Source organism: Narcine bancroftii, chromosome 6, assembly GCF_036971445.1.
Source record: "Narcine bancroftii isolate sNarBan1 chromosome 6, sNarBan1.hap1, whole genome shotgun sequence".
In the NCBI taxonomy this organism is placed as follows: Eukaryota; Metazoa; Chordata; class Chondrichthyes; order Torpediniformes; family Narcinidae; genus Narcine; species Narcine bancroftii.
The window spans coordinates 6,204,090-6,216,651 of NC_091474.1; the positions used below are offsets into that span (position 1 = coordinate 6,204,090).

The 12,562-nt window shown below is 45.7% G+C and overlaps 1 protein-coding gene and 1 long non-coding RNA gene across 2 annotated transcripts in view; one reads left to right on the top strand and one right to left on the bottom strand.

The window, feature by feature from the left end:
- The window catches only part of LOC138735647 (uncharacterized), a 17,129-nt gene extending 13,076 nt beyond the window's left edge, over nt 1-4,053 (bottom strand). Inside the window, exons 1-2 of the long non-coding RNA XR_011339836.1 lie at nt 3,663-4,053; nt 1,570-1,679 (exon numbers count right to left, since the gene is read on the bottom strand). This is a non-coding gene — a long non-coding RNA (uncharacterized lncRNA). The remainder of the gene's footprint in view (nt 1-1,569; nt 1,680-3,662) is intronic.
- The window catches only part of nsfl1c (NSFL1 (p97) cofactor (p47)), a 27,711-nt gene continuing 18,976 nt past the window's right edge, over nt 3,828-12,562 (top strand). The window contains exons 1-3 of the mRNA XM_069883763.1: nt 3,828-4,040; nt 9,536-9,630; nt 11,876-11,947. Of these exons, the coding sequence (XP_069739864.1) occupies nt 3,936-4,040; nt 9,536-9,630; nt 11,876-11,947 (272 nt within the window). The 5' untranslated portion in view covers nt 3,828-3,935. The remainder of the gene's footprint in view (nt 4,041-9,535; nt 9,631-11,875; nt 11,948-12,562) is intronic.

Sequence of the window (12,562 nt, forward strand, 5' to 3'; positions counted from 1 at the left end):
ATCAATGCAAGGTTTATGGTCCCATGTATTATTATTCTTTAGCAGGTTAACATAGAGCAAGTAATATATGGGAAATAGGGAGTACTCAAAAAGTGAGATATCTTTGGAACATGTATCTAATATATGCAAGATTGTGTACAATGAGACACGATCAAACACATCACTTAAATGATGTCACAAACTAATCTCCTTCCCCATTAAATCTCACCCCAACATCCTCTGATTGCCACAGAACATTCTATGTCACCCACTGTCCAACTCCATATCAATCCTTCCACGCCCATGATCCAGGCCATATACTCACAAGATATAGAAACTGAAATAGGTCCATTAGATCACCGAGTCTGCACCACCATTCTAATCATGAACTGATCCATCCTCTCACTCCGCCCCACTTCCCTAGCTTTCTCCCCAAAACCCTTGATGCCCTGACTAATCAAATACCTGTCAGTCTCTGCCTTAAATACATCCAAAGACCTAACTTCAATAGCCGCCTGTGGCAACAAGTTCCACAGACTCACACTCCCCCCCGACTAAAGAAATATTTCCACATCTCTGTTTTTAATTGATGCCCTTTTATCCTGAAGTTACGCCCTCTTGCCACATCTTCTCTGTCTAGGCCTTTCAGCATTTGAAATGCTTCTGTGAGGTCTCCCCTTATCCTTCTGTACTGACAATTGTTCCTCATACGCTAACCCTTCAATTTCTGGATTTGCTCTAGTGAACCCTTTCAATTGTCAGCATGTCTTCCCTCATATTCCCACTGTCACAGGCCCAGAGGACCCCAAAACCCAGCAGCAATAGAAATTCACCAAGACGAATGGTTACTTAAACAAAAGTAGTTTTTAATTTTCTTTAAACATAAAACTGGATCAAACTTTAACTTATTACTATTAACTTAACCTAATTTAACCCCCTTCTAATTCTAAGTGCCCGTGTATGCAATGTGTGTATAAGTTCAGAAAAGTTCTTTGATTCACAGTCCAATTTCACTCCTGCAAGTTCACCAGTATCAGGCAATTCTTATACTGTGCACAGAATGTAAATTTATGAATTTTCACCAAGCTCCGGTGTTTAAAAGTAATTGGTTACTGCTCAGGAAGGTTCAAGTTGGTTTCACAGAGAGATTCGTTGCTTGTTGGACACACACAAACTGATTCTCTCTGATCAGCCATTTCAGTCTTGCCAAAGAAGCTTGCCCCATCAGGGTTTTCCAAATGATAACCTCTTCTTCTGATGGTCACCAGAGAGTTCCTTTTTGTTTCTCATATTTCAGGTGAAATGCTCTCGCCAGCCACAAGGGTCTTGAACAAGCTGAACTTGAGAGCTCACAACCTGCCTTCAAAACGGGGGCTTTAAACAAGCTGCCAGCTTGCCGTGACTGCAGAAACCACTTCTCTCTCTCTGAGAGAAGGCCTTTTTGGACTCCTCTCTCTCTCTCTGCTTGCAAAACCACGTGACCTTCTTAGAACAGCAAACTGCAGCCAGACAGATTGAGGCACCGGACCCGAACTTCTGAGTCCGCTCAATCTGTTGCTTTCAAAGCGATAATGTCTAATTAACACCTACTTGTGAAGTCCTTCAGCAAGGCAGTTTCGATTGTCTTTACAAAGGCCCCGGGAGCCCAGAGTGCCTGGTTTGAGCAGAGTTCTGGCATTTTACACGCGATCTGTTGGTGACTGTGAGAAACAGAAGTACCTTCACAGAATTTGCTCGAGACAAAAATTGAGAGCAAAGAACTTTTATTATACTATTACAACAATGCAAAGTTGGGTGCTTCCCCTTACCCTGGGAATACACACAGATACTGAGGCTGGCCCAACTTTTATACAGTTCATTTCAGTACAGAGATACCTTCCCCCTAAACATTCTTCTGCCTCCTGGATTGGTTTAGCATTAGGTAATTCTGCCCACGTGGATTCTAACTTCTCAGTTTATGTGCCTTCCTGCAAACTTGTTAGCCAGGAAATATCATGTCTTTGTTCTTTACTCATTAATCAATCCCCAAGACTTGCTAAAGCTACCTACTTGCTATCCTGTTTTGAAGATCCTTATTTTATTATACTTTTATAACCCTTCCTCCCATTCCAGCATCCCTTCACCCTGATTTAACCCATAATACTTCATTTCTAATGAGCACTTGCTTGACTCCTCACATTCCAGCATCCCTTCACCTTAAGTTAACCCATAATCTTCTTTCTTTGGCTTGGCTTCGCGGATGAAGATTTATGGAGGGGTAATGTCCACGTCAGCTGCAGGCTCGTTTGTGGCTGACAAGTCCGATGCGGGACAGGCAGACACGGTTGCAGCGGTTGCAGGGGAAAATTGGTGGGTTGGGGTTGGGTGTTGGGTTTTTCCTCCTTTGCCTTTTTTCAGTGAGGTGGGCTCTGCGGTCTTCTTCAAAGGAGGTTGCTGCCCGCCAAACTGTGAGGCGCCAAGATGCACGGTTTGAGGCGATATCAGCCCACTGGTGGTGGTCAATGTGGCAGGCACCAAGAGATTTCTTTAGGCAGTCCTTGTACCTCTTCTTTGGTGCACCTCTGTCACGGTGGCCAGTGGAGAGCTCGCCATAGAACACGATCTTGGGAAGGCGATGGTCCTCCGTTCTGGAGACGTGACCCACCCAGCGCAGCTGGATCTTCAGCAGCGTGGACTCGATGCTGTCGACCTCTGCCATCTCGAGTACTTCGACGTTAGGGATGAAGTCGCTCCAATGAATGTTGAGGATGGAGCGGAGACAACGCTGGTGGAAGCGTTCTAGGAGCTGTAAGTGACGCCGGTAGAGGACCCATGATTTGGAGCACTTGCTTGACTCCTCCCATTCCAGCATCCCTTCACTTAAGTTAACCCATACTTCATTTCTAATGAGCACTTGCTTGATTCCTCCCATTCCAGTATCCCTCACAGTGACCTACATTAAACCCCCCACCCAATCTAACTCTTCCAAGAAATGCAAAATTAGGATTTAACCGCTCACACCACAGCAATGCCGGTGACCTCCCAGGCTTCTCTCCATCAACTGGTGGTCTCCAAGGTCTCCCCCGCCCCCCCTCCCCCTCCCCTCCCCCTCCCCCCCCCCCTCCCCCCCCCCCCCCCCCTCCCCCCCTCCCCCTCCCCCCCCTCCCCCTCCCCCCCCCCCCTCCCCCCCCTCCCCCCCCTCCCCCCTCCCCCCCCCCTCCTCCCCCCCTCCCCCTCCCCCCCCCTCCCCCCCCTCCCCCCCCCCTCCCCCCCTCCCCCCCCCCTCCCCCCCTCCCCCCTCCCCCCCCCTCCCCCTCCCCCCCCCTCCCCCCCTCCCCCTCCCCCCCTCCCCCCCCCTTCCCCCCCTCCCCCCCCCTTCCCCCCTCCCCCTCCCCCCCCCTCCCCCTCCCCCCCCCTCCCCCCCTCCCCCCTCTCCCCCTCCCCCTCCCCCCCCCTCCCCCCCTCCCCCTCCCCCCCCCCCTCCCCTCCCCCTCCCCCCCCCCTCCCCCCCTCCCCCTCCCCCCCCCCTCCCCCTCCCCCCCCCCTCCCCCTCCCCCTCCCCCCCCCCCTCCCCCTCCCCCCCCCTCCCCCTCCCCCTCCCCCCCCTCCCCCTCCCCCCCTCCCCCTCCCCCCCTCCCCCTCCCCTCCCCCCCTCCCCTCCCCCCCTCCCCCTCCCCCTCCCCCTCCCCCCTATTGGACCTCACCCTCTCCTGTGCATCTGTCTGTGCAGATGGGGAATGATTTAGGTGCAAGCAAACAAACAACTGGCGTTGCAAGGGCAGTTAAACTGTTGTGGGTCTGTTGCTCACACCATAGCCTTGGGCACTGGCCATGACAGGGACAGGACTTGCCGGCATCCGCCCGGGCTCCTTCCGGGCGCCGCTCCTGGCCGGATCGTTCGTTCCGGCCGGAACCTTTGGAGCGAGGCTCAAGGCGCGCGGGGCGGAGGGAACGGTACACAGCGGGGCCACAGGGAGATGGCGTTGCCGGAGCAGGAAGCTGTTCGTGAGTTCGTGACCGTCACGGGCGTCGAGGAGGAACGGGCCCGCTTCTACCTGGAGTCCGCGGACTGGGACCTGGAGGTGAGGCCGGGGCCCGAGGGACGGACGCGCGGCCTCGAACGGCGCTCGTCACGGCACCGGCCGGGGCCTTGGGCCTGTGGCGGTGTCCCGTGAAATGGCGCCGGGTCGGCGTGGGTCGCTCTGAATGGGGTGTCTCGTTGGGGGGGGGGGGGGTAGGTGGTGGGGGGGGGGCGCCTGCTTTCATCACCTCGCCCCCCTCCACCACTGGTGGCCGGACCCGGCTCGGGATGGAAGGTCCAGCAGCTTGTGCCGCAGTGCGGGATCCAGGGGCTGAGTCGGGGGGAGGGGAGGGGAATGGGGGGAGGGGAGGGGATTGGGGGGAGGGGAGGGGATTGGGGGAGGGGAGGGGAATGGGGGAGGGGAGGGGAATGGGGGAGGAGAGGGGAATGGGGGAGGGGAGGGGAATGGGGGGAGGGGAGGGGAATGGGGGGAGGGGAGGGGAATGGGGGGAGGGGAGGGGAATGGGGGAGGGGAGGGGAATGGGGGAGGGGAGGGGAATGGGGGGAGGGGAGGGGAATGGGGGGGAGGATGGCAGCTATCCTCGTCCTTCAAATGTTGGGGCAGGACCTTCAGCTCCGCAGGTCCGTGCACGCCTCGTTTCACCCTGCGGCTCACGACCTCTCCCCTTCTGAATTTTTTTTTGTGCGCTGATCCCCTCAAATTCGGCCTTGCCAGGCAGGATTGCAGGGAGCCATTGCAGGGTGCGCACGTCAGTTGCACGGTGGAAGAAGCGAACGTTCCTCTTAAATGATGCGCTTTTCTTCATCCATGGCTGCCTTGCATGGATGACGAATTATGTTGTATTATAGTATCAGGGTTTTCCAAATGATAACCTCTTCTTCTGCAGGTCACCACAGAGTTCCTTTTGGTTTCCCTTATTTCAGGTGAAACACGAGCCAGCCATTTCCTCTTGTCTGGACCACAAGGGTTTTGAACAGGCTGAACTCAGAACTCACAACCGGTCTTCAAAATGGGGGTTTCAAACAAGCTGCCAGCTCGCCATGACTGCAGAAACCAGTTCCTTCCGCAGGGTTTCTTTTTCAATTGTAGGTGACATACAAACACTTCAAAACAGATCTCATTTAAAATGCCGGGCAGCTTGGCGCAAGCCAGACAGTCCAGGCAAAAACTTTGAAGAATGCCTGTAAGGACTTCACAAGTAGGCGTTAATTGGACGTGCTGTGGAGTAATGGATTATTGTTTTGGAAAGCAACGTCGGAAGATTAGGTTGTCTGAGTGCAGTTGGTTGTCCTAAAGGGGACATGTGGTTTTCTCTGAGTGCAAGAGAGAGAGAGAGAGAGAGAAATCAGTTCTACAGTTCATCAGCAGCACCTGGGACTGGAACATGGCAAGCTTGTGGAAAAACCCCATTTTGAAGATAGATTGTGAGTTGTTAGTTTAGCCTGGTCAAAGCCCTTGTGGTCCATACAAGAGGAGAGGACTGGCTGCATAATGTCTCACTTGAAATGAGGGAAACAGAAGAGGAACTCTGTGGTGACCTGATAGAAAGGTTGTCATCTGGAAAACCCAGATGGGGCAAGTTTCTTCAGCAAGACACTGAAGTGACTGATCAGAAGAGATCAGTTGTGGGTCTCCAAATCTCTCTCTCTGAAAACTGACAAGAACCTTCATGGGCAGTAACCATTTACCTTTCAAGCACCAAAGCCTGGTGAAATTCATAAATGTCAAATTCTGTGCACACTATAAGAATTGCCTGATACCAGTGAACTTTGGAGAAGTGAGATTGGACTGTGAATCAAATAACTTTTCTGAACTTACACACACATTGCATACATGTGCGCTTAGAATTAGAAGTGGGTTGAGTTAATAGTAATAAGTTAAAGTTTAATTCTGTTTTCATGTTTAAAGATAATTAAAAGCAACTTTTGTTTAAGTAGCCATTTGTTTTGGTGAATTTCAATTGCTGCTGGATTTTGGGATCCTCTGGGCTCATAACACATGTGTCATCCCTATTTCTAGTCTCCTCAACAGATGGAACGTTTATCTTAACCAACCACGATCATGTTCTTGAAGTGCTTTCTTGATTTATTCTTTTTAGCCTTTTCATATTACCCTGACAGTTCTAAAGTTTCAGTTCTATGATGCTGTGAACCAGGTGTGGAGTTTAACTGTTTAGTAAGGGGATAGTTGCCAAAGGTGGTACTCAGGGGTTTACCACACATAATTTTGGGAAGGAATTGGCTTTGCACACTAAAAACAGTGTGTCACTGACTTTTAAGACCCCGAGTTGATCAGCAGAAAGCTGAGGCTTTAGACTTGGATGATTAAAACATTGTGTAGAGTGTATTGTTCCTAGCTGTGGTCATTTATAATGTAATTGAGAAAATGAGGTTTGAGGTAACAACTACTGAAAGATCCAACATGAATAAAATTTGATTTAAAAACTTAAAATGGGGTTGACCAAAGGAGTTGTAGCTTTCAATGCCTAACTGGAGGATCACAATTTAATAGAGTGGTATGGTTAGCTTCTGGTCCCAGTGTAGAGTTTGCAGACAATAATCTGTTTTACAAAGATTGAAATTGTAATGACACTGCAAAGATTTTTGTGATCTATAGGCATTGCTGGCGAGCCCAGCTCTAATTGCCCTCCACAAAGTGACTCAATAGTGAGTAATTGTGTTGAATTGCTGTGTGGAGAGGTTGTTCCCATTGTCTTTTTGAGTAAAATGAGTTCATGTATTTTGACCGAGTGGCAATGAAGGAATGGAAATGTTATTTCCAGTTAGAATGACGATGCAAATAATAATGCAGAATTAAAAAGAAAGTAACCTTTGAACATTTTTGATGAAGCAGGGGATTTATGAGGTTTAGAAAATTTACAATGTCTTAAAAATGTAAGTATTATACTCCAACAGGAGGTTAAAGGTTAGTAGGGGTAGAGAATGACAGAATGAAAGGGAAAACTTCAAGGTATTTTTGGTTTCTAATTTTTGCTTTCTAAGAAGCCAAAGTGGAAATAGTTCAGTATTTGAAAAAGGAAAATGAAGACCAGCAAATGAAATAAGATTAGAATTGACATTTCTGCTTTTAAATTGTTCTCTGCTGTGATTTCTACTTTTTTTTTAACCAAATGGAGAAAATAATTGAAAGTGTTTATAAATTTAAACCTTGAAGAAAAGAACTATGAAAATGGTGAGAAAACTTCAGGGAAAATAAAAACCACCTGCAGTTAAAAATATAAAATTGAGGGAAAGGTTTGATTCAAACCATGACTATTTTCAGAGATTGTAGATATTTTCATACTTTTATGCTCTTGTTCTTCAAATAGATGCAGTTTTGAACATTTATGGCAATGTAGGGTTACCTACACTGTCTGGGACAGTCAAATAAGTCAATCTCCTGCTATTTTGAATGTTGTAACAATGTTTGGTGAAGGTGATGGATTCATGTGAATGAAAAAATTTAGCCTGTTTGCAAAACCAGTACATGAAGAGTGAATTTGACCTTTGGCAATCTAAAAGTCAGTCCTGTTGCATTTCAGTAGTGACCTCTTCCACTGCTGAGTTAGACTGACCCACATGCTTTTTGGCATATAATTCCATGGCGTCAGCTGCCTGCTGGTATTCCAATCAACTGATTGTTTTTCATTTGTTAGTCCAGAAGGCCAATATTGGACATCCCAGTAATGAATGAACAAACTGTTCCTTGTTTTGACCCAGTGGTGTAATTTCCAGCATAAGTCACTGGATGAGGAACAGTATCAGAATTTGTCATGAATTCGGTGTTTTGCAGCAGTAATCATAGGGCGAACAGTCATATTATAACATCGTGCACTATTATTATTTTATTTATTGTAATGTATGAAAGGTAAGACAGTGTCTTTGGTTCATTGATTATTCAGGAATCTGATGGCAGCGGGGAAGAAGCTGTCCTTGTGCCACTGAGTACTCGTCTTTAGGCTCCTGTACCTTTTTCCTGATGGTAGCAAAGTGAAGAGAGCATGGTCTAGGTGGATGGGGTCCTAGAGATTAGAGGTTGCTTTCTTAAGACACCGTTTCATGTAGATCTCCTCTATGGAGTTAAGTCTGTGGCCCCTGATGTCGCTGGCCAAGTCAACGATCCTCTGGAGTTTATTCTTGTCTGGAGAGTTGGCATCTCCATATCAGCCAGAATGCTCTTTATATAGTACACCTGAAGAAGTTTGCAAGTCTTTGGTAACGTATTGAATCTCCTCAGTCGCCTCACAAAATATAGCCGCTGGCAAGCCTTCTTTGTGATTGCATCAACATGGAGGCTCCAGGGTAGATCCTCAGACGTGGACACCCAGGAATTTGAAGTTCTCGACCCTCTCCACTACTGAGCCCTCAATGAAGACTGGGTCGTGTTCCCTTGACGCCCTCCTGAAGTTTTGCTGATAGTGAGTGCCAGGTTGTTGTCGTTGCACCATTCAGTGAGCGTATCTTTCTCCATCCCGTACGCTTCCTCCTTGCTGTTAGTGAATTTGCTGACAACTGTGGTGTCGTTGGCAAACTTGTAGATAGCATTGGAATTGCATGGATGAACTTCTTGCTGGCGGAGGGTAAAGTAAACATTTGTACCATCTCCCTGCGACCACTATAAACTGCAATGAGCTTCAGGTCTCTGTGATTGACTTTTAAAAATGAGCCATCACATCTTTATAGCCATTTTAGTTTATCCAGATTTCAATAAAATTGTGTTTTAATTGAAAATAATCTTATTTAGTATACGGTAGGGTAATGCACACTTTTGATTGCCCTTGTGTAAATTCATGGAGAGTGGTAATAAAAGTGCAGCAGTACAGTGATTTCTTCCCATCTCTTCTAGCAGTTATGAATAACGAAGCTTTCTTTTGCAAGCTAGACAATTTAAGGCACAAAAGCAAGAAAGTTCGTTTTGCATCAAACAAAAATTCAGCTGTATTGTATATCATGCTCAATTCTGGGCACTTATGGAGTGCCGAGGGCTCAGAAAGGAATAACTAAAAACGACCCCTTGGAAAGGGAGAATAATTACATGGACATGCTGGAGAAGCTCAGATTGTTCACCTAGGACATTATAACCTGAGGGGTAATGTGAAATTTCAAGAAGATTTGGACAGATTTAACATTATTGGGCAAAAGAAGAAAATGGTGACTTGGGGCAAAATGTTTTCACCAACAGAATAATTATGATCTGGAAAACACAGAAGGTGGAAGCAGATGCCATTATCTCTTTTGGGAGGGGATGGGACAGATTTTCATGGCTTCTGTGAGGTGCTGAAGACTTCAAAATGCTGGTATGAGTTCGATGAGCAGAACTGGCTCATTTGGTGATTTAATGATTTTCTTTGCTTTGATTCATGCTTGCTGGACTTTGGACAAGGTTTAAACTGCAGGATTTTCTAATTCTCTCTATTTCTAAACCAGTGTCGTGGTATTGTACTGTGTGACCAAAAGGATTGATCCGTGAATTTGTTATTCCATTGCGATAAGTTGCAAGAAAGGTAATCTAGTATTATGTGCTTATTATTTTAGCTGGCTCTGGGGAGCTTCTTTGAAGAAGGTGGTGACGACGATGTCATAACACTTCCCCAGCCCGAATCCAGCACCACTTCCAGAACTGTACCAAGGTGGGAGCAAAGTCATTTAAAAAATTTTTTTTTTTTAGTTCTTCCCTCATCCACCTTGTTCTGTACCATTGGTACATAATGAGACTTTGACATTTAACTGTATCTGCTCTATGACTAAGTGCTTGGGATCATACAAGTTGATGACCTCTATGTTCACCAAAATATACTTTGACAATCTCACTTTCCAGCTCTTGGCCCATATTGTTGCTGTTTCAGGCTCTTTGAATGCTCACCTAGTTCTTTTTAACTGTGGTCCCTTTCAAACAGTTCCATACTCTTAACGCTTGTAGAGTGAAATCACTCTGCCCCCCCACCCCCAAATTGATCTCTCCTCCTCCGCCTGCCTGCAAATTAATGCATCCTAATTGTAGACTTCAGTACTAAATGGTGAGTCTTTTCTGTCTTGCCTCAGTCAACTCTTCCCTCAGTTTTTATTTTGCCCAAAGAAAACAATGATGGCCTAAATGGTGTCTCCATGTAATTTTCCAGTCTTGCCACTTGCGGAAATCACCTCCACGTGGACTCTTGTGCAATTATATTTTTTCTAGTGTGCTGACTAGAAATGTACATGACTTTCTAGCTTTAGTTCATGTCCGATTGTACAAGTACAACCTAACAAAATGGCGTTCTCCAGCCCTCGGTGCAACACACTGCAAACATATGTAAACAAACTCTGCACATACATGGTACTTGTATACAAATATTAAAATAAATATTATTGTTAAATAGTGAGTCATAGAGGGTTTGTATGAGTAGTTCATCAGTTGTTCTGCAGTCTCTCTGCCTGTGGGAAGGCACTGTTTCTCAGCCTGGTGGCTCTGGGTCTGATACTCCTGGTACCTCTTACAGTATGAGGGAAAAAGAAGCTAAAGAGTCCCTTCAGTTACCAAGTTTCTGTGGATTCTCCAGTGCTCTTGCACCCTCTGCAACTCCTGTTCGATGCATCAGCAATTCAAGCTCCAGATCCAACCATTTGACACGATCAGAAAGCCTTCAGTACCCAAGGTCCTTAGGGAGCCATTCTTACCTTCTGGACCTTCTTGAATCCCGACTCCAATATCTGATTCCCATGAGACAGTCGCCAGCTGCCTGCATGCATCTCCCGACCGCAAGTTGCCTGCACCCTGTCTGGATCCCTCAGCCAATGAGCGCTTCACTGGTCGTCTGCCATAGTCACTGTCCTGTAGGGTCCTTAAGCTACTGAGCCCTTCACTGGTCTGCTTCTGTGGTTACCATCTTGTAATATGATTAGTAAGTTTGTGGATGACAGCCATGTTGGTGGTATAGTGGACAATGGGAAAGCGGGTTAAGAAATGGCAAAGTAAGAGTGAGGTGCAGCATTTTTTCTAAGTCAATCAGGGCAGGACTTGCATAATAATGTAGGGCCGTGGAGGATGATGTAGCACAATGAACCCTAAGGGTACAGGTACAGAATTCCTTGAAGGTGATGACATAGGAGGTAAAGGTGATGAAGAAAACCCCACCTTGCCTTCATCAGTCAGGGTATTGAGAACAAGAATTGGGGTGTCATGTCACAACTCCATGGCATTGGTGAGACCGCACTTGGAGTACAGTGTGTAGTTCTGCTATAGGAAGGGCGTTATTTAGAGGTTCATAAAATTATGAGGGGCATAAAATCATGAGGGACCTAGAAGATGGTAGTGGTGAGGAATCTAAAACAAGAGTAAATAGATTTGTGAAAGGGGAAAGATTTAAAAGGGACTTGAGGGGCAACGTTTTCCACATAAGCAAAAGGTACAAATCTGGAATAAGGGAAGTGGTAGAGGTAGACAAAATTACACCACTAAAACTAATTTTAGATTGCTCCATGGAATGGAAAGGCTTAGAATTATATCATCTTAATTTGCGTATGAACTCTGGTACACATGGATGACTTGGGCAGAAGAGCCTGTTTCCATGTGGTATGGTTCTATGACTAACTTGCTCTACAAGAACCTATGTATTTTACTTCTTGCTTATGCTAAATAAAATCTTATATTTCTTAATTTCTATGTGACTTTGTTTAAAGTGAATCATCATAACATTTACTGCTACGATGCATGCTAGTGTTTCAGATGTTGCTTAACTTTGTATCCTTCAGATCAGCAAGTTATAATTAGTATTACTTCAGTTAAAGGAGAATATCCATGCGATTTACCCATTAAATTGATATAATTGAAAATGCGATAATCAGAAGAAGTGTCCTTTACATAACTGATGTAAAAAGTGTCTCATCTACTTGTAGTGACGTCCGAGTAACCTCATTCAGAGATTTGTGGAATGAAGACAAAGATGAAGAGGAGGATGAAGGCCAGAGGTCCGTACAAGTAATTTCTCAATCCATTCTGACATCCTCTAAAATCCAATTATTGAAATGTGTTTTCCTGTGTAATAAAAAGTGCTAAAAATATTTGACAGTCAGACAGGAGGGAGGATCTGTCTGGTCTGCTGAATACTGTCACCATTTTCTGTTTTTATTTCAGATTTTCATTGGATTATATTTTTCATGTTATGACTTGTATGTACACAACATAATTAAATAGATATCTGCAATGAGATGAAAACATTCCAGGTCCTGGGCTTAATTAGGAAACTCGTCAGAAATTTCAACATTAACTTGTGTGTCTTGTTTTAAAATTTCTGGAGTGAGGTGCAGGCTGTGAACACATTTCTGTTCTGACAATCCAGTTACAGTTGCCTGGTTATTTTCTTGATTACATAATAGTCTGTTCTATTCTTTTGTTTGATTCCCTTCATATTTTGGTAGACGGTGCCATTGATGAATTTCACCATTTGTGAAGCATTTGATCAGTCAGCAAAAATGAATGGAACAAAGTATCTTAAGAAGTTTATCATGAAGGTTAATTTAACTCTTGTGGTTTGAATTATTTTTGGAGATACAGTGACTAGATGTGCTTTGCTGAAATGTGAA